Raw genomic sequence first — 22,884 nt, forward strand, 5'->3', positions numbered from 1 at the left:
TTGTTCTTAACTGTATATACAGTTTTTTAAATGAGGGAGTGGGAGTGGCGCCATCTGGTGGTGACTAGAAACAATTGCATGATAAGACCTATTATAAATTGATGGACTCGTGACTCCAACTTGGACTCGACTCGTACTTCAGCCATAGGGACTCGACTTGTACTCGAGCACAGGGCTTGGGACTCGACTTGAGATTTAGTGACTCTGATACGACATTGCTTTACGATATCAAGATTCACCTATGCTAGCTGCACTAAAGCACTCTGGCTTGAAGTTTGAAGGTACAGATCCCCTAATGCTAACCTTAACCATCAGTGGGGGAAATGCTAAACTGACCCAGGATCCTAACTAGGGCCAAACCCTATACCGACTAAACAACACCTAGACCCACTAAACCACACCCACTAAACCACACCTACAGTGCATTCGGAAAGTATTCAGACCTCTTAACTTTTTCCACATTTTGTTACGTTACAGCCTTATTCTAAAATGGATGACATAGTTTTTTCCCCTCGTCAATATGCACACAATACCCCTTAATGACAAAGCAAAAACAGGTTTTTAGAAATGTTTGCAAATGTATTAAAAAAAACGGAAATATCACAGACCCTTTACTCAGCACTTTGTTGAAGCACCTTTGGCAGCGATTACAGTCTAGAGTCTTCTTGGGTATGACACAACAAACTTGGCTTACCTGTATTTGAGGAGTTTCTCCCATTCTTCTCTGCAGATCCTCTCAAGCTCTGTCAGGTTGGATGGGGAGCGTCGCTGCACAGCTATTTTCAGGTCTTTCCAGAGATGTTCAAGTCTGGGCTCTGGCTGGGCCACTCAAGGACATTCAGAGACTTGTCCTGAAGCCATTGCTGTGTTGTCTTGGCTGTCTTGGCTGCTGTGATCGTTGTCCTGTTGGAAGGTGAACCGCCCCAGTCTGAGGTCCTGAGCGCTCTGGAGAAGGTTTTCATCAAGGATCTCTCAGTACTTTGCTTCGTTCATCTTTCCCTCAATTATGGACTAGTCTCCCACTCCCAAGTGGGCTGTCATGTTCCTTTTACCGAGGAGTGGCTTCCGTCTGGCCACTCTACCACGATGGCCTGATTGGTAGAGTGCTGCAGGGATGGTTGTCCTTCTGGAAGGTTCTCCAATCTCCACAGAGGAACTCTGGAGCTCTGTCAGAGTGACCATCGGGTTCTTGGTCACCTCCCTGACCAAGGCCTTTTCCCCCCGATTGCTCAGTTTGCCCAGGCGGCCAGCTCTAGGAAGAATCTTGGTGGTTCCAAACTTCTTCCATTTAAGAATGATGGAGGCCACTGTGTTCTTGGGGACCTTCAATGCTGCAGACATTTTTTGGTACCCTTCCCCAGATCTGTGCCTCAACACAATCCTGTATCTGAGCTCTACGGACAATTCCTTCAACCTCATTGCTTGGTTTTTTCTCTGACATGCACTGTTAACTGTGGGACCTTATATAGACAGGTGTGTGCCTTTCCAAATCATGTCCAATCAACTGAATTTACCACAGGTGGACTCCAATCAAGTTGTAGAAACATCTCAGGGATGATCAATGGAAACAGGATGTCTCATAGCGAAGATTCTGAATACTTTTTTGTATTGCTGTTTTATATTTGTAATAAATTAGCAACATTTCTTCATTTTTTTTGTGATTTTTGAAAAAATGGCTGTAACGTAACAGAATGTGGAAAACTGGAAGGGGTCTGAATACTTTCCAAATGCACTGTATACCCTCTAAAGCACACCTGTACCCTCTAAAGCACACCTGTACCCGATTTTTACCTTCGTGTTGTTGTGGGTAAATACTGTGTTTTCCCAGGCTCCTCCCGGAAGGAGATCACAGAGCATTGGGAGTGGCTGGAGACCAACCTGCTCCAGACGCTCTCCATTTTTGACAACAACGAAGATATCACCACCTTCGTCAAGGGGAAGATCTCGGTAGGCACTGCTGCCACAAAGTATAGTTCAACCTCATAGAATTAGAACAAATTAGAATTCAATGATCATACCCTGTTATGTCCTAGCTAATTGTTGCTCCTTCGTTAAGCTACTGACTCAGTTCCTCCACTAAATGCAGATCTATGCATCATTGTCACTTTAATCTAAACTAGAGGCCTTTACAGGTCCAAAAAGTTGGACCCGTTCCAAAATTATACTGGGTCATTTTCATCCGCACCCATACGTAGATTTTCTATAATATAGAGATCCATTTCGAATTGATCCGTCGACAACTAGACCCGTTCTGGATAGACCTGGTCCAGTCCCGGTCCGATCCTAGTGAGGGAAGCAGCAGAAAAGTAGATTTTTAGCTACTTTAATAACTGGAGCTGATAAAGCGCAAGGGAGAGGTGGTAGACATAGGTAACGCTCTAGTAGGGGCCGTGCTGTGTGTGTAGGCTGCTGTGAGTGTGAGCGAGTGACACAGCAACAGGGAGGGAGGGAGAGAGAGACAGCAACCAACCAAGCCGACTTTCCCTACAGTAGACTAAAAGCTGCCATAGCTAGATTATTTATCATCCAAAATGATTACGTGTAGTACCTCCTCTTGACTGCCTCAAACCGGGAGAAGCTAGTTAAGCTATCCATGTAGGCTAATTGAGGCTGCATGTGCTTTTTTGTTCTACACAGTTACAAACAAAAACAACAACCCATACATTTTAATTCAAACTTCCAATGATCAGATATCTCCTAACATTTGCCATACATGGAGGCTCTGACTGTAGCCTATTGCTGCTTTGATGACTTATGATTGGCCAACAACAAGCTACACGCGCCACTCATGAAAAACAAGAGCAGCAGCATAAATGATACAATTTCTCTCTGTCTATATATATTGTAACAGAACCTAACTCCCTCCTCTACTCTTTCTATCTAGGGCATCATCGCCGAGGAGAACAAGAGCAAGGCTGCCCTGGAGGATGAGGACTCTGGCAAGTTCCGTGAGGCTGAGCTGAAGATGAGGAAGCTGTTTGGCATGCCCGGCGAGGAGAAGCTGGTCAACTACTACTCCTGTAGCTACTGGAAGGGCCGTGTGCCCCGGCAGGGCTGGGTCTACCTCAGCGTCAACCACCTCTGCTTCTACTCTCTCCTCCTGGGGAAAGAAGGTGGGTGTGGAGCAGGGTTTCCGTTAGCTGTAAATGCCGGGTAAAAAAAAGATTAAAAAAAGATATATATCAAATGTATTTATATAGCCTTTCTTACATCAGCTGATATCTCAAAGTGCTGTACAGAAACCCAGCCTAAAACCCCAAACAGCAAGCAATGCAGGTGTAGAAGCACGGTGGCTAGGAAAAACTCCCTAGAAAGGCCAAAACCTAGGAAGAAACCTAGAGAGGAACCAGGCTATGAGGGGTGGCCAGTCCTCTTCTGGCTGTGCCGGGTGGAGATTATAACAGAACATGGCCAAGATGTTCAAATGTTCATAAATGACCAGCATGGTCAAATAATAATAATCACAGTAGTTGTCGAGGGTGCAGCAAGTCAGCACCTCAGGAGTAAATGTCAGTTGGCTTTTCATAGCTGATCATTGAGAGTATCTCTACCGCTCCTGCTGTCTCTAGAGAGTTGAAAACAGCAGGTCTGGAACAGGTCAGGGTTCCATAGCCACAGGCAGAACAGTTGAAACTGGAGCAGCAGCACGGCCAGGTGGACTGGAGACAGCAAGGAGTCATCATGCCAGGTAGTCCTGAGGCATGGTCCTATGGCTCAGGTCCTCTGAGAGAGAGAATTAGAGAGAGCATACTTAAATTCACACAGGACACCGGATAAGACAGGATAAATACTCCAGATATAACAGACTGACCCTAGCCCCCCGACACAAACTACTGCAGCATAAATACTGGAGGCTGAGACAGGAGGGGTCAGGAGACACTGTGGCCCCATCCGATGATACCCCCGGACAGGGCCAAAAAGGCAGGATATAACCCCGCCCACTTTGCCAAAGCACAGCCCCCGCACCACTAGAGTGATATCTTCAACCACCAACTTACCATCCTGAGACAAGGCCGAGTATAGCCCACAAAGATCTCCGCCACGGCACAACCCAAGGGGGGGCGCCAACCCAGACAGGAAGACCACGTCAGCGACTCAACCCACTCAAGTGACGCACCCCTCCTAGGGACGGCATGGAAGAGCACCAGTAAGCCAGTGACTCAGCCCCTGTAATAGGGTGAGAGGCAGAGAATCCCAGTGGAGAGAGGGGAACCGGCCAGGCAGAGACAGCAAGGGTGGTTCGTTGATCCAGTGCCTTTCCGTTCACCTTCACACTCCTGGGCCAGACTACACTCAATCATAGGACCTACTGAAGAGATGAGTCTTCAATAAAGACTTAAAGGTTGAGACCAAGTCTGCGTCTCTCACATGGGTAGGCAGACCATTCCATAAAAATTGAGCTCTATAGGAGAAAGCCCTGCCTCCAGGTGTTTGCTTAGAAATTCTAGGGACAATTAGGAGGCCTGCGTCTTGTGACCGTAGCGTACGTGTAGGTATGTACGGCAAGACCAAATCGGAAAGATAGGTAGGAGCAAGCCCATGTAATGCTTTGTAGGTTAGCAGTAAAACCTTGAAATAAGCCCTTGTCTTAACAGGAAGCCAGTGTAGGGAGGCTAGCACTGGAGTAATATGATCAACATTTTTTTTTATATACACACACGAATAGACTGACGAGTTTCAGAAGAAAGTTCTTTGTTTGTGGCCATTTTGAGCCTGTAATCGAACCCACAAATGCTGATGCTCCAGTTACTCAACTAGTCTAAAGAAGGCCAGTTTTTTATTTCTTCTTTAATCAGAATAACAGTTTTCAGCTGCGCTTACATAATTGCAAAAGGGTTTTCTAATGATCAATTAGCCTTTTAAAATGATAAACTTGGATTAGCTAACACAACGTTCCATTGGAACACAGGAGTGATGGTTGCTGATAACGGCCTCTGTATGCCTATGTAGATATTCCATAAAAAATCTACCATTTCCAGCTACAATAGTCATTTACAACATTAACAATGTCTACACTGTATTTCTGATCAATTTGATGTTATTTTAATGGACAAAACATTTGCTTTTCATTCAAAAACAAGGACATTTCTAATTAACCCCAAACGTGTGTGTGTAATATGTGTGTGTTAAAATTGTTGCCAGCCAAATTATCAACAACAAAAAAATCCATTGCTAAATAATGCTTTGTATTAATTGGTGGAAATACCAGATGATGTGCTCAAACTTCATAGGCAAATATACTTCGTAGGATAATAAATCCTTAAAGCTGCTTGGAAATTAGTGTTGGGTGTGCCTTAATAAAAATTTTACTCGGGCAAAAGATGCAAGGTCCTCATAAGGGACTTCAGCCAGGTCTACCCTGACTGGGCAAAATTTGTGAAGTCTGTGTTGATTATACCTGTTTCCAGTGTGCTGGCCGAGAGGGGGTTCTTTCTCCAAAACAGAGTATAGACAGCCTCAAGATCGCGCCTTCTTGAGGATAAAGTAACGAGGCTGATGTAAATTATAGGCAAATTGTGTTCGTCAGGCCCGTTACTAGCAGTTCTACCTCAGCCCTAGGCAAGATCAACATATGCCGCCCATGTCATGTATAGTATTAAGGTTTGGAATGGATTGATAGAGTACAGTAATGATGTGTATCATGCACAATTGGTGCATTTCAGTTCAGCTTATTCAGTAGCACTTGGAAATGAAACATCATTGCCAACTTTTCACATCGGACTGTTACAATGTTGCAATCACTAGGCAGCCAACTGCCTATACTAGGAAACCGAGTTGTTATCAATGCTAAATCGCAGCGGGAGTTGGGTGGGCCGGGCCAGTCATGGCAAGAAGAGATCCAGCTTTTGTCAAATGTAGCTAACCATTTTCTTAACCTAATTTTCCTAACCTGAATGTTAATTCTCCTGACCTGCTACGAAAAGTCAAATCTGACTGCTGGATCCCTTCTAGCCATGACCGGCCCTGGTGTTCGTAAACAGCCATGTTTTATTTATTAGGTCTAATTAAAATGTTCATGCCTAGGCTAAATTAAATTAGAGAAGCCTAGATTGTATTTGAAAACAGCTGTGTTTTTATTAATTAAAATTGTCATACAAATAGCCTATAGGACATGTTGTTTGCAAATGTATTACTATGTAGGCATCTAAGCAAAACATTATTATTATTTTATGATTTATAGCAGGGAAGAAGAAGCAACAGGCAATGTTTTGCTTTTCAATAAAACCTGTCATGTTGGTATAAGAACATTACAGGCTAATTTCTATGCTGTTAAGATGAATTACAATAATATAAATGTGATTTTGAGCACTGTGGGTGTACGCCCTAATGCGTTACACACCCAATTCATATGGATGTCTGGTAAATTAAAATCTTAACGGAAACCCTGGTGTGTGCATGCATGTGTGTCTGAGAATGAAAGCAATGCACTGTATGTGGGCAGTGATCATATGAGATTCCAGAAAAAGAGAATGAGGTGTGTTAGCGTGTATGTTGAGGAATGTGATTGACTCATAGTGAATAGCCCCACTTCAATGTTGCAGCACCAACCCACTTGACAATTCTGTACTAATTCAATCCTCTAAGATAGCATTCTATGAAATCTACCTCTCTTTCTTCCTCCTACTGTTTCTGCCCCTCTACTGAACACCTTCTATCTCTCCCTGCTCCCTGCCCCCAAGGACTCCTTCCTTTGCTCTCTCTCGCTCTCTTCTCTTCCTGTCTCTATCTCTCTTTTTCTATGCTCTATCTCCCTCTGTCTCTCACCCTATTTTCTGGGCAAAGTAAAATATTTCTGTGAAAGCGTCTGCTAAATGATCTCCCCCACACTCCATATAGTGACCCTGGTGGTGCAGTGGACGGAGGTCACCCGCCTGGAGAAGAACGCCACGCTGCTGTTCCCGGAGAGTGTGCGGGTGAGCACGCGGCACACGGAGCACTACTTCTCCATGTTCCTCAATGTTAACGACACCTTCAAGCTCATGGAGCAGCTGGCCACCATCGCCATGCGCCAGCTGCTGGACAACGAGGGCTTCGCCGCCGACCACTCGCTGCCCAAGGCCTGCAAGACGCTCAAGAATGTCTCGGCACTGAAGAGGTAGGAGGGTTCAAGAGTAAGGAATGTCCTGTTTTTTTCTGACCATTAAAAAATGTGGCATTTCAAACAACTGTTTTCACTGAAATGAAGTGGTACTTCCAAGAACGTGTCTTTTAACTCTATAGAGAACAGGTGTAGACAATTCAGGTCCGAACACACCTGATTTAGCTAATAAAGGTCCTCAATGTAGTGGTTCGTTTCTGTATCTCACCAATACATCACTTTTGGGGGTATAGTTCTAGACAGTATTCATATTTTTAGTGTATATATTTACTGTATCTGTAGTTTTTCTTCATTTTGCTAATTTACTCTCTTCCACTCACTACTGGATGTCAACTACAGGGACCTGGACGCACGGGCCAAGAACGAACGTTACCGGGCGCTGTTCCGCCTGACCCAGGACGAGCGCCTGGACGGACACACAGACTGCACGCTGTGGACTCCCTTTGCCAAGATGCACATTGTGGGCCAGCTGTTTGTCTCCAACAACTACATCTGCTTCTGCAGCCGTGAGGAGGACCTCTGTCAGCTCATCATCCCCCTTAGAGAGGTGCCTACACACACAACCCAACGCAAAGCACGAGCCCTCTTTCTTTTGTTTCCTGCCTCCTTTCTTTCTCTTTCCCCCTCTTTTCCATATATCCTGCATCCCTCTTTCCTATTCTCTCATTTGAATTTTCTCTCTTTCACTCTCACTTTCTTACCCTGTATCTGTCTTTCTGTTTTTCATGGGGGACGTAACATACCCTCATTGTGGGATGTGCCTAATGTTCTTAAAGTTGTACATTAGTTATCTTTCCTTCGCTCTCTTGCTCTCTTCCCCTCCCTCTCTCACCCCCCCTATGTTTATCTCTCCTTCTCTCTCCTCCTTCCACGCCATCTTTCTCTTCTACCCTTCTCTGTCTCTCCTCCCTTCCCTCCATCCTGCTCTCTAGGTGTCCATTGTGGAGAAGGCAGACAGCAGCAGCGTCTTGCCCTGCCCCGTGTCCATCAGCACCAAGAACAAGATGACCTTCCTCTTCGCCAACCTCAAGGACCGCGACTTCCTGGTTCAGCGCATCTCCGACTTCCTGCAGCGCACCCCTGAAAGTGGCCATTCGGTGAGCCAATCAGAGGGGAGGTGTGCTGTTTGGGTCTACCCTTTGAGCTAGGCTTGGGCTAGGCTTGTCGTAGCAATTTCCTGTATTACTAAATGAGGAGAGTTACAAACCACACACCAGTCAGAGTACTTAAATTTCATATTTAATAATATGAGCTTCACCATAGCCCTGTGACTCTCAGATCAATTCAGTGTCTATAATGAATTCTGAGAGTCCCTATAAAAGAATACCAAGATCTTTTATAGCCAAGATACACCCCCCTAGTCGACATGACAAACCACAGATAATAGGAACTCTTCACAAAAGGCCTTTTACTTGAGAAAGGAGTATCCCATAGCCAGATAGCATTAGCTATAAATTATCGTTCAGTTTGGTCTCTAAGACGAGGTTCTAATCTCGTTCCTGGTACTTCATAGTACAAAAACATTACCTCACTATCTGGAATGCTCTTTAGGCTTTATTGGCCAAAGACATCGTAAATCTCCTCTGTCAGTGCTATCTCATAGAGGCCCATCCTCAGTGGAACACTGAACACACAATAGTCGACAGATTCTATTCTGTCGAATAAAACAACCATTCTAATGCAATACAAAGATTATAATATAATCTTTCAAGCACTATAACATAATCTCGCAATTTTCCACGACAGGCTTTACCTTCATGCCAACTTTGTGCCATACCGGGATGTTTGGTAATGCACAAGGGGCGCTGTTTTCAAAGCCAATGCTAACAAGTACATGTTAAAGCCCATAGAGAATGCTACCTAAATGCTAATGAGCACATACCTAAACTATACAAGTAACCAAAAAATGCTACACAGTTTGCTGCACGCACAAAACAAATATTAGCCAGCAAGGTTCTTGGTCCAGGAGAGGATTTTCTGCTGTTACCAAATGAATGCTTGATTTTGCAAGAATAGATAGTTACTAAACTAGCTACTAAATTAGCAAACCATATGTACAACTGCAGAGCATTTAGCACATGTTAGACGGTTAATTGAATAGTTATAAGATATCTAGCTGGCAAACATTTAGTTGTGAGTTCCATACTGTAACTAGATCACCTGGCGTGTGCTGCACAACAGTGAGTGACTCAAAAAGCTCCGGTCTCTTGTTGTGTGCTTGTAAACAAACACCGCGTGACTGGGGACTACCGTAACCTTCATAATAATGTGACAGGTGACACGAAGAACGCAATGTTTTTTATCTCCTAACCTATTGCACAAGTTGACTGCAGGTATTTTCTTAAAACCTCTCTCGGGTACGTGAGACGGTAGCGTCCCACCTGACCAACATCCAGTGAAATTGCAGAGAGCCAAATTCAAAAACAGAAATACTGATTATAAAAATTCAGAAAACATACAACTGTTAAACATAGGTTTAAAGATGAACTTCTTGTGAATCCAACCACGGTGTCAGATTTCAAAAAGGCTTTACGGCGAAAGCATACCATGCGATTATCTGAGAACAGCGCCCAGCAGACAAATCATTACAAACAGTAACCAGCCAAGTAGAAGAGTTACGCAAGTCAGAAATAGAGATAAAATGATTCACTTACTTTTGATGATCTTCATATGGTTGCACTCAGAAGACATTACCGTAATTTCCGGACTGTAAGCCGCTACTTTTTTCCCACGCTATGAACCTCGAGGTTTATACAATGACGCGGCTAATTTATGATTTTTTTTTTTTCCACAAGATTCACACCGCCAAAAAACTGAGCACCATCACATAATGTGACGTAAATCGAGCGCGCTCAAACTTCCCATCATTCTGATTACGGTAGTCATTTTGTCACCCTCATCATGGCAAAGACACGGAGAAATGCATATGATGCAGCTTTCAAGTTGAAGGCGATCGATCTGGCTGCACGGGAGCTTGGCCTTAATGAGTCGATGATAAGATGTTGGAAACAGCAGCGTGAGGAACTGACTCAGTGCAAAAAGACAACAAAAGCTTTCAGAGAAGAAAAGCAGATGGCCCGAACTAGAAAATGAGCTTGAAGACTGGGTCAACACACAGAGAGCAGATGGCCGAGGTGTTTCAACTGTGCAGATCCGACTGAAAGCCAAAACAATCTCCACCGCAATGAAGTTTGACTTTCTTGGTAGGCTACTGTTTACTGCTATTTTTTTTATTTTTGTTACAAGCCGTGTTTCGTTAAAGCCTATTTATTTTTGTTACAAGCCGTGTTTGGTTTAAAAGCCTATTTATTTTTGTTACAAGCCGTGTTTCGTTTAAAGGCGGTGTAAAGTTCATTTGTTTCAATGTACCGGTAGGCACTTGCGGCTTATAGACATGTGCGGTTTATTTATGTACAAAATACATATTTTAAAAACATTCAGTGGGTACGGCTTATATTCAGGTGCGCTTAATAGTCCAGCAATTACGGTAATTTACTCAATAAATGTTTGTTTTGTTCGATAAAGTCTCTTTATATCCAAAAACCTCAGTTTTGTTCGCATGTTGTCTTCAGTAATCCACAGGCTCAAACGCAGTCACAACAGGCAGACAAAAAAATCAAATTGTATCCGTAAAGTTCACAGAAACATGTCAAACGATGTTTATATTCAATCCTCAGGTTGTTTTTAGCCTAAATAATCTATAATATTTCAACCGGACCATAACGTCGTCAATATAAAAGGTAAACAAGAAAGGCGCGCTCTTGGGATTGCTCATGAAAAAGCTCTGTGACACTTTAGGGTCCAGTCATTCAGACTGGTCTTACTCCCTAATTTTTCAGAATACAAGCCTGAAACAATTTCTAAAGACTGTTGACATCTAGTGGAAGGCATAGGAACTGCAATTTGAGTCATAAGTCAATGGATACTGTAATGGCATTGAATAGAAAAGGATACTGTAATGGCATTGAATAGAAAACTACAAAAAGTAAAAAAAATCCTACTTCCTGGATGGATTTTTCTCAGGTTTTCGCCTGCCAAATCAGTTCTGTTATACTCACAGACATTATTTTAACACTTTTGGAAACTTTAGAGTGGTTTCTATCCAAATCTACCAATTATATGCATATCCTAGCTTCTGGGCCTGAGTAGCAGGCAGTTTACTTTGGGCACGCTTTTCATCCGGAGGTGAAAATAGTGCCCCCTACCCTAGAGAAGTTAAAAAGTAGCTACAAATATTTATTGATTTATTGAAAAACTTCAAAGAAATAGTTTCAACGGTATTGATGTTATTTAAAAACCATCCTGTGTCTTTTTCCAAATACCCCGGTATATGTTATAAACAGTATACCGCCCAAGCCTACTTTGAACTGTCAGTCACGTTCTGTCGTGAACGAGATCGCAATTGTGATGGATAATAGGGCTTTTTGATGTATACAGTGATTTTTATGCTACTTTCTACATAACAATAATATGCTGTAATCACTCATTTGTGTTCATACTTTTGGCAGAATGATTTCTCTGAATGCATTAGTTGGTTACACATATCAAAATATCCTTATATTCTTTCTCTCCTAACACCCCTTTAAATCCCCGATCTCCTCCTTCTCCCCAGGGTTCTCCCAGCCCTAGTACCACCCCTCTCTCCTCCAGCCTCCCCACACCCACTGGTGCAGCAGGGGAACCGTCCCAGAGGCGCCACTACAGCCCCAGCCTGCCAACAGCCACTCAGGGCCTGCTCCACATCTACCAGAAGGACGCCCCAGAGGAACACGGACCCAAAGCTGTGAGTTCAACCCCACTCCCAGACCCACGTCAACGGCTTGGACTGTCTTATGCTTTTAGAATATCCTACACACTTTCTATAGGGTTTTATTACTTCAGTGTGGTCATCATCTGTTTTTAAGCTGAAGTGATCCTTTCTAAACAGTATTTTATTGTCCCTACCTAATGATGTAGACAGTTGGATGCTTTAGAGTGTAGGCTAATGTATGCTGTGTCTATGGTTCTGGTCCTCAGGGTTAACATTACACTAGAGGAAATACTATCTTAACCAAATGTGTGCATAGGCAAGCTTGAAGGCCACCATCTGTTCATTCATCTAGCTCAGCTATCTAGCTCAGCTTTAGGTTCCCAAACGCAAGGGATTGTTGGATCACTGACTCTTAGTAGTACGTCTTTGTTTGCTTTTCTCATGGTGCCAAAGGAGCATAGCCACCGTGGACGTACAGCATTCTGGTCGTTATATCGTTAAAACACCCCTTTAGCTCAATTACATTTTTGTTAGGTCATACTGATATACTGACTCCCCCCCCCCCCCTTTCTTTTTCCTCCTCAGACAAAGGAGAAGATGAAGGAGGAGTCGTGGAACATCCACTTCCTTGAGTTTGGCAGGGGTGTGTGTATGTATCGTACCTCCAAGACCAGAGAGCTGGTGCTCAATGGGATCCCTGAGAGCCTCCGAGGGGAGCTGTGGCTGCTCTTCTCAGGTTGACATTTGTTTGTACCATATGACCTCTAGTTTGTACTAATAATAGTTCATTGGTGATGTGGACACCAAGGAACTTGAAACTCTTGACCCGCTCCACCACAGTAATTGCACTCAATGTTTCTTAACTTGTGCTGAATCTGATGAAAGTTATTCTCAACTTCTGCTTTGGCTGTGCAGAGTCTAGGTCTACATATGAGCCTCTAGCTTTAACCACTAGGCCACTTGAACTGTAGCAGACACACCATGTCTTTGGGATGTTTTTAGCAGCAACTCAGTGGGGTTTCAAACCACCAACCACAAGTAGTGTCATTGCAGAGGAACTTCTCCTCAAATGGTTTCTGTTCTTCTCTGTGGGTTAAAGTTTAGATGGCCCTAGCAGACTGTACTTTTCCCTATATAAAGGTAACAGAATTGTAGATTGTTAAGATAAAGTAGATAATTTACCAAATATAAACGAATACACTGACTCAATATATGCCATATATGGTTTCTTCAAACACAATGATTTTGAATGGCAGAGTTTGAAGGTTAAATAGAGCGTAGAGATAAATAGTTTCTATGAGCAATAAGAGGACATCTATGTTTATATGTGAGTGCTCAAAAGTTATACAGCTGCACCATCGAGAGCATCCTGACTGGTTGCATCACTGCCTGGTATGGCAACTGCTTGGCCTCCGACCGCAAGGCACTACAGAGGGTAGTGCCAACGGCCCAGTACATCACTGGGGCCAAGCTTCCTGCCATCCAGGACCTCTATACCAGGCAGTGTCAGAGGAAGGCCCTAAAAATCGTCAAAGACTCCAGCCACCCTAGTCATAGACGTTCAATGATACCGAATTCCTAGCTGCAGACTAGTAGTCAATATCAAAACTTGTTCTTATTTGTCTAAGAGTTTAACCACGTGGTATGGTTAAAGATTCAGCAATGTTACTTAACCTTCGTTCTCCTCCTAATGGAGAAAAACATGGTCTAATGGTAATTTCTCAGAGTTGAGCTTTTATTCGGATAGCAGAGAGGGGCTGTCCTTGGATGTCTGACCCAACTGGCTCAGGGGCGGGTCCTCGGGTTTAGTTCAAATCAAACGGGATTTGTATTTTTCTTCATTAAACAGTCCAAAATCATATTACACAATTATACAAACAGTATCATACTCACTCATTCATTTTATACAACAAACAGATGTAAACCTCATATCTGAGGTTATTATATAAACAGCGGTATGGTAATGCAGCCACCCCGTCTCTCATGAGTTTCCCACATGGGGACAAACGGACCGGTTCATATCTGGAATCTCCACCGAGCTTTAATACTTTTTCCGGAAAACATGAAATATGTTCGTACCTCAAGTTCTGTGAGGTGGAGGAAACTTCCTTTGTCCTGAAAGTTTACCCTCTCTCTAATACTGTTTAGCCATGAGGAGATTCTCAGGAATTTACGACGTCTCTCTGTGATCACAGCATGGGTTGAAGGAGGAAAGGGAGAGGCAGGGAGAGGGGGATGGGGTTTGCAATACCCAAGCAGGCAACGTCATGACAATTGTGTGTGTCAAGACTACATCCACATCAGAATTCGGTTGGTATCAAGGACAGCAGTCACTCCTACCTTGTGAAGGTAGTGTATGTTTCAGTCTCTCTGTTGCCGTGGTTATTTGGGAAGTGTTGTTGTTACCTAGTGGTGCGATGTCAACAAGCTGACCCCTCCCCTTCGTCTTTCTTGTCTGACTCATCTGAGATCAGCTGACTCCCTGGACTCCTGAGTCATATGGTCTAGCTAAGTAACGGTTACGAAACTGAGCCCATAAGTTGTGTTGCTATGTGGATGTGTCATACTATGTTAAAATGGTAGCACTTAATAAACGGGGCTAAATGAACAGGATTGTGTCATGCAATGATATCTGGAGTGAGAGTTAATGACTAGTCTAAATTCTGTTTTCAGGAATCCCTTGAATTAGTGTTTTCTAGCAAATATGTAAAGGTTAACCATGTTTTTGATGGTACAACACAGAAACTACCAGTTGTCTGAATCTGACTTTTTTTTACATATATTTTTTTTTACAATGGTTAGAATCAAATGGATCTAAACATGAAATAATTTGCCCACTGACAAACCCATATTGTCTGTATCTGTCTTATAATCTATTAAGTTAACCACTTACCCCCATCCATCAATCAATCCATCCCCTCTCCAGGAGCTCAGAATGAGATGGACACCCACCCTGGCTACTACGCTGAGCGGGTGGAGCAGGCCATGGGCCGCTGTACCCTGGCCACGGAGGAGATTGAGAGGGACCTGCACCGCTCCATGCCTGAGCACCACGCCTTCCAGAATGAGATGGGCATCGCTGCCCTCCGCAGGGTCCTCACTGCCTATGCCTGCCGCAACCCTGGCATAGGATACTGCCAGGTATGCCGACTTGTTTTGTTTTTCTGGGGGGGGGGGGTTGTACAGCATTTTAAAACTATGCAGGTGGTCAACATTGTAAGTAGCCTTGTCCACACATCAGAAACATCATTTTTTTGTAGTGTAATGCAGCTTGATGCATAAGTACACTCCCTGGACAGGACGCTAGTCTATCGCAGGGCCACATTATCAACACTGACTTAGACTTTATATTACAATTTCTTACTTACACTACATGACCAAAAGTATGTGGACACCTGCTCGTCGAACATCTCATTACAAAATCATGGGCATTAATATGGAGTTGGTCCCCCCTTTGCTGCTATAATAGCCTCCATTCTTCTAGGAAGGCTTTCCACTAGATGTTGGAACATTGCTGCGGGGACTTCCATTCAGCCACAAGTGAGGTCGGCCACTGATGTTGGACGATTAGGCCTGGCTCGCAGTCGCCGTTCCAGTTCATCCCAAAGGTGTTCGATGGGGTTGAGGTGCAGGCCAGTTCTTTCACACCGATCTTGACAAACCATTTCTGTATGGACCTCGCTTTGTGCACGGGGCATTGTCATGCTGAAACAGGAAAGGTCCTTCCCCAAACTGTTGCCACAAAGTTGGAAGCACAGAATCGTCTAGAATGTCATTGTATGCTGGAACTAAGGGGCCTAGCCCGAACCATGAAAAACAGTCCCAGACCATTATTCCTCCTCCACCAAACTTTACAGTTGGCACTATGCATTTGGGCAGGTAGCGTTCTCATGGCATCCGCCAAACACAGATTTGTCCGTCGGACTGACAGATGGTGAAGCGTGATTCATCACTCCAGAGAACGTGTTACCACTGCTACAAGGCGGCGGGCTTTACACCACTCCAGCCGATGCTTGGCATTGCGCATGGTGATCTTATGCTTGTATGCGGATGCTCGACCATGGAAACCCATTTCATGAAGCTCCCGGCAAACAGTTCTTGTGCTGATGTTGCTTCCAGAGGCATTTCGGAATTTGGCAGTGAGTGTTGCAACCGAGGACAGACGCGTTTTACGCGCTATGCGTTTCAGCACTCTGCGGTCCCGTTCTGTGAGCTTGTGTGGTCTTCCACTTCACCACTGAGCTGTTGTTGCTCCTACATGTTTCCACTTCACAAGAATGTCACAAGAATGTCTTAATAATTTGGCTTTTATTTAACTGAAATTAACCATTTGGTTCCTGATACTGGCCAATTGAGTTGAATTCTTTTAAGTAGTAGAATGTGCCCATAGCTATAATTGGAAAATGTCATCTAAAACAAAGCGTAAATGTTTTCTTGAAACATAATAACATCATGATATTTTAACTAGGTTCTTTGACTGTAAATGATTCTCAGAGTGACTACTCTTATCCTGGTGGCTTCTCATTGACCCATAAACTGTTTATTCATTACTGTAAAGCAGTGTTTCCTCTGGAAAATGTGTTTGCTGTGGGGGAAAAGTAGTTGGGGGTTTCGGGTCTTGGTTCTGTTGACTTAGTTCTGGTGACTTTTTAAAAGGAAAAACCTCACTGTCTAAAATATAATTTCCTCCCCCAGAAATGAGCTCAATTACGTATTGGTAAAATTATTATAGTATACAGGATGCAACTTAAGGTTGAGTGCAGCTATCTAAAGAAACACAACAGAAACCTTCTTTCTGAAATAAAAATGTTTATCTTGACAAAATTAACAGAGGAACATTTGACTGAACATGAATTAGAGCCCACTAAGTCATGTTCATTACAAAAGGAGGGCGTTGGAAATCTCTGTCCAGGTTCTGACAAAAACCTAGTTCTGACATAGTTTACAGCTTGTCAGAGCACTTTATTCTTCTGGGCTTTTGGAAAAATATTTGTAATTGAACTCTTTGATGGGGGGGGGTGTTGATGGAGAGCCGCATGCAGGCGGTGAGATGCTCTCCCTGCAGTCTATTCCTCAAGTCTGTTTTAACCTGCAATAACAGAAAGAATAATAAGAGAAAGGAGAGGGACAAAGAGGATCTACTTTCACATGTAAATGTTCTTACACCCTCTTACAATTAACGGAAGACACTGGTATAGTCGGTGCGTTTGCATGCCAGCTGGTTAAGGCAGGGGTAGACTGCCCCCACTCATCAAACTGCGAGGCCAGCTTTGTCATTGCCGTCAGCTGGTCAAACCCCTGAAATACATGAAAAACAAAAATATGTACACAATTAAAGAAGAGCCAACAGAGTGGTAGTTCAACAGGAAAAAGGGCTGGTCAACACTGGCCTAAAATGTTCTCTTCAAAAGATTGTCACACTCATGCCATACCTTGAATGCTCCAACTAGCACATGTTGCTTATAAGAGGGCCACTCTTGCAGCACAGCAGCCTCTGGCTCTTGCAAGAACTGCCTGGAGAAGAGGGTCAGGTTAAAGGTGTTTATCCTCTCACTAGAGAACACAGCCTGAGGTCCCAACACACTGAAGGCCCCCAGAATCTCCAGGTGTTGGAACCTCTGATCTAAGCTGTCCTGGAGGCAAAGAAGATATGGATCTTTTGTTTGTTTTAGTTTATCTAACACACATGATGTAACATTGGTTTCATCACAGCATTTAAAAACAAATGTTTTTACCTCCTCTCTGGTCTTGGTCTTCACCTGGCCTATTCCTCTCCTCCTCCTCCTTGATGTTGAATGCGCCCAGACCCATTGGGTCATCGAGGTTGGTGGAGTTGGCTCAGAAATAAACACATAATACTGTAGACTACTACAGACTAAATATGCACAAACATTTTTAGCCCTTAGCCTAATTAAAGGAAATTTGACTTACCACGTGGCGTATTACAGTTGAAGTCGGAAGTTTACATACACTTAGTTTGGAGTCATTAAAACTTGTTTTTCAACCACTCCTCAAATTTATTGTCCTAACCGACTTGCCAAAACTATAGTTTATTAACATCTACTTTGTGCATGACACAAGTCATTTTTCCAACAATTGTTTACAGACAGATTATTTCATTTATAATTCACTGTATCACAATTCCAGTGGGTCAGAAGTTTACATACACTAAGTTGACTGTGCCTTTAAACAGCTTGGAAAATTCCAGAAAATTATGTCATGGCTTTAGAAGCTTCTGGTAGGCTAATTGGCATCTTTTGAGTCAATTGGAGGTGTACCTGTGGATGTATTTCAAGGCCTACCTTCAAACTCAGTGCCTCTTTGCTTGACATCATGGGAAAATCAAAAGATATCAGCCAAGACCTCAGAAAAACAATTGTAGACCTCCACAAGTCTGGTTCATCCTTGGGAGCAATTTCCAAACACCTGAAGGTACCGCGTTCATCCGTACAAACAGTAGTACGCAAGTATTAACACTATGGGACCATGCAGCCGTCATACCGCTCAGGAAGGAGACATGTTCTGTCTCCTAGAGATGATACTTTCGTACTTTGGTGCGAAAAGTGCAAATCAATCCCAGAACAACAGCAAAGGACCTTGTGCTGGAGGAAACGGGAACAAAAGTATCTATATCCACAGTAAAACGAGTCCTATATCGACTTAACCTGAAAGGCCGCTCAGCAAAGAAGCCACTGCTCCAAAACCGCCATAAAAATCCAGACTACGGTTTGCAACTGCACATGAGGACAAAGATCATACTTTTTGGAGAAATGTCCTCTGGTCTGATGAAACAAAAATAGAACTGTTTGGCCATAATGACCGTCGTTATGTTTGGAGGAAAAAAGTGGAGGCTTGCAAGCCGAAGAACACCGTCCCAACCGTGAAGCACGGGGGTGGCAGCATCATGTTGTGGGGGTGCTTTGCTGCAGGAGGGACTGGTGCACTTCACAAAATAGATGGCATCATGAGGGAGGAAAATTATGTTTATATATTGAAGCAACATCTCAAGACATCAGTCAGGAAGTTAAAGCTTGGTCACAAATGGGTCTTCCAAATGGACAATGACCCCAAGCATACTTCCAAAGTTGTGGCAAAATGGCTTAAGGACAACAAAGTCAAGGTATTGGAGTGGCCATCACAAAGCCCTGACCTCAATCCTATAGAAAATTTGTGGGCAGAACTGAAAAAGTGTGTGTGAGCAAGGAGGCCTATTAACCTGACTCAGTTACACCAGCTCTGTCAGGAGGCATGGCTACCCAAAAATGTTTGACCCAAGTTAAACAATTTAAAGGCAATGCTACCAAATACTAAATGAGTTTATGTAAACTTCTGACCTACTGGGAATGTGATGAAAGAAATAAAAGCTGAAATAAATCATTCTCTCTACTATTATTATGAGATTTCTCATTCTTAAAATAAAGTGGTGATCCAAAAACAGGGGATTTTTACTGGGATTAAATGTCAGGAATTGTGAAACTGAGTTTAAATGTATTTGGCTAAGGTGTATGTAAACTCCCGACTTCAACTGTATATAGCCACGGCTTCAGTCTGTCAATTTTAAGCCACTTAGGGTCCCATCCGGATTGCTGGTGGCTCGCACTTGGCCTTACTCCTCTCCTTTTATCTTATCCTCTTTCTTCTTCTTCTTTCTGATCTCCTCTCTCAAATCAAATGTATTTATATAGCCCTTCTTACATCTGCTGATATCTCAAAGTGCTGTACAGAAACCCAGCCTAAAACCCCAAACAGCAAGCAATGCAGATGAGGAAGCACAGTGGCTAGGAAAAACTCCCTAGAAAGGCCCAAACCTAGGAAGAAACCTAGAGAGGAACCAGGCTATGAGGGGTGGCCAGTCCTCTTCTGGCTGTGCCGGGTGGAGATTATAACAGAACATGGCCAAGATGTTCAAATGTTCATAAATGACCAGCATGGTCAAATAATAATAATCACAGTAGTTGTCGAGAGTGCAACAGGTCAGCACCTCAGGAGTAAATGTCAGTTGGCTTTTCATAACCGATCATTGAGAGTATCTCTACCGCTCCTGCTGTCTCTAGAGAGTTGAAAAGAGCAGGTCTGGGACAAGTAGCACGTCCGGTAAACAGGTCAGGGTTCCATAGCCACAGGTAGAACAGTTGAAACTGGAGCAGCAGCACGGCCAGGTGGACTGGGGACAGCAAGGAGTCATCATGCCAGGTAGTCCTGAGGCATGGTCCTTGGGCTCAGGTCCTCCTCCGAGAGAAAGAGAATTAGAGAGAGCATACTTAAATTCACACAGGACACCGGATAAGACAGGAGAAATACTCCAGATATAACAGACTGACCCTAGCCCCCCGACACAAACTACTGCAGCATAAATACTGGAGGCTGAGACAGGAGGGGTCAGGAGACACTGTGGCCCCATCCGATGATACCCCCGGACAGGGCCAATCAGGCAGGATATAACCCCACCCACTTTGCCAAAGCACAGCCCCCACACCACTAGAGGGATATCTTCAACCACCAACTTACCATCCTGAGACAAGGCCGAGTATAGCCCACAAAGATCTCCGCCACGGCACAACCCAAGGGGGGGCGCCAACCCAGACAGGAAGACCACGTCAGTGACTCAACCCACTCAAGTGACGCACCCCTCCTAGGGACGGCATGGAAGAGCACCAGTAAGCCAGTGACTCAGCCCCTGTAATAGGGTGAGAGGCAGAGAATCCCAGTGGAGAGAGGGGAACCGGCCAGGCAGAGACAGCAAGGGTGGTTCGTTGATCCAGTGCCTTTCCGTTCACCTTCACACTCCTGGGCCAGACTACACTCAATCATAGGACCTGCTGAAGAGATGAGTCTTCAATAAAGACTTAAAGGTTGAGACCAAGTCTGCGTCTCTCACATGGGTAGGCAGACCATTCCATAAAAATGTAGCTCTATAGGAGAAAGCCCTGCCTCCAGGTGTTTGCTTAGAAATTCTAGGGACAGTTAGGAGGCCTGCGTCTTGTGACCGTAGTGTACGTGTAGGTATGTACGGCAGGACCAAATCGGAAAGATAGGTAGGAGCAAGCCCATGTAATGCTTTGTAGGTTAGCAGTAAAACCTTAATCAGTCCTTGCCTTAACAGGAAGCCAGTGTAGGGAGGCTCTCTCATTTTCTCCTTCCATCTCGCTTCCTGACTCTCTACTTTCCTCTGTTCTACTCTGCTCTCCTCTCCTTTTCTCCTTCCAGCTCCCTTCCTGGCTCTCTCCTTTCCTCTGTTCCACTCTGCTCTCCTCTTTCCTTTTCTCCTTCCAGCTCCCTTCATGGCTCTCTCCTTTCCTCTGTTCCACTCAGCTCTTCTTTCCTCTTCCATTCTGCTCTCCTCTCTCCTTTTCTTTTTCCATTTCTCCTCTGCTCCTTTCTGGCTCTCATGCATCCCTACCTCACTCCCGGGATTCTGTTTCTTCTCTGTCCAGTAAAGTAAGCCATACACTTGTTTTAAAAACGATAGCTTAAGCTTTTAACCTGTCTCGCCCCCCCGTTCCGCTAGCGGAACTCCTCCCACATTCCACTGAAAAGGCAGAGCGCGAAATTCAAAAAATATTTTTTTAGAAATATTTAACTTTCACACATTAACAAGTCCAATACAGCTAATGAAAGATACACATCTTGTGAATCCAGCCAACATGTCCGATTTTTTAAATGTTTTACAGGGAAAACACAATATATATTTATGTTAGCTCACCAACAAATAGAAAAAAGCAGACATTTTTCACAGCACAGGTAGCAAAATCAAAATCAACCAAACTAACCTAGAACAAACCAAAGAAACCAAGAAACAACTTAATCAGATGACAGTCTTATAACATGTTATACAATAAATCTATGTTTTGTTCGAAAAATGTGCATATTTGAGCTATAAATCAGTTTTACATTACTGCTACCATCATAGCTACAGTCAGAAATAGCACGGGAGTAGCCAGAGTAAATACAGACACCAACGTCAACTACCTAATTACTCATCATAAAACATTTCAGAGAAATATATGGTGGATAGCAAATGAAAGACAAAGTTCTTGTGAATACAGCCAATATTTCCGATTTTTGAAGTGTTTTACAGCGAAAACACAATATATCGTTATATTAGCTTACTACAATAGCTATCACACAACAGCATTGATTCAAGGCAAACGGTAGCGATAGCACAGTTCGACAGATATATGAAATAGCATCCCAAATTGGGTCCTTATCTTTGTTGATCTTCCATCAGAATGTTGTACAAGGGGTCCTTTGTTCAGAACCGTCTTTGTTTGGATCCAGAACGAACTATTTCCCTCTTGAATTAGCAAGCACACTGGCCGTGCGGCGCTAACCTCTCCTTCTTGAACAAATTCCTCCAACGCATCACGTCTAAAGTCCCGAATAAATTTCAATAATATAATTAAACTATATTGAAAAAACATACTTTAGGATGATATTGTGACATGTATCAAATAAAATCGAAGCCGGAGATCATATTCACCTATAATGACGGTTTTCCAGGAGGCGATTCCAGGTCCAACTTCGCGCCTTCCAAAAAAAAATAATGGCGGACCTCTCACTCCAAGAGGTTGTATTCAATCCCAGAACGAGATAATCAAGTAATTTCTGCTCTCACTTCCGCATGACACCCAGGGGAAGGTGTATGACGTGTTTCTACAGTCATAAGTGACATGCCCTTTTATAGACAAGCTCTTGAAGAGAGACCTCGCTTTTGGAAATCTCACTTCCGGATAGGAAATGGGCTGTAAAAAGAGTTCTGTTTCACTTAGAGAAATAATTAGAACGGTTTTAGAAACTAGAGAGTGTTTTCTATCCAATATTAATAATAATATGCATATTGTACGAGCAAGAATTGAGTACGAGGCCGTTTAAATTGGATACGATTTTCCCCAAAAGTGAAAACAGCACCCCCTGTCCTTAAGAAGTTATTAACTTCTCTGGGATATGTGGGACCCACCTCGACAACAGCCAGTGAAATTGCAGGGCGCCAAATTCAAAACAACAGAAATCCCCAAAATAAAATTCCTCAAACATA

The 22,884-nt window shown here is 43.5% G+C and overlaps 1 protein-coding gene across 2 annotated transcripts in view; it reads left to right on the plus strand.

Annotated features, from left to right (window-relative positions):
- Nucleotides 1-22,884, plus strand: part of LOC120048044 (TBC1 domain family member 9B-like) — a 56,967-nt gene that overhangs the window by 12,557 nt on the left and 21,526 nt on the right. For both annotated transcript variants that reach the window (XM_038993724.1, XM_038993725.1), the window contains exons 3-10: nt 1,829-1,947; nt 2,885-3,113; nt 6,838-7,096; nt 7,439-7,646; nt 8,032-8,196; nt 11,712-11,882; nt 12,435-12,585; nt 14,776-14,990. In XM_038993724.1, the coding sequence (XP_038849652.1) occupies nt 1,829-1,947; nt 2,885-3,113; nt 6,838-7,096; nt 7,439-7,646; nt 8,032-8,196; nt 11,712-11,882; nt 12,435-12,585; nt 14,776-14,990 (1,517 nt within the window). The remainder of the gene's footprint in view (nt 1-1,828; nt 1,948-2,884; nt 3,114-6,837; nt 7,097-7,438; nt 7,647-8,031; nt 8,197-11,711; nt 11,883-12,434; nt 12,586-14,775; nt 14,991-22,884) is intronic.

This window comes from Salvelinus namaycush, chromosome 5 (genome assembly GCF_016432855.1).
Source record: "Salvelinus namaycush isolate Seneca chromosome 5, SaNama_1.0, whole genome shotgun sequence".
Classification (NCBI taxonomy): Eukaryota; Metazoa; Chordata; class Actinopteri; order Salmoniformes; family Salmonidae; genus Salvelinus; species Salvelinus namaycush.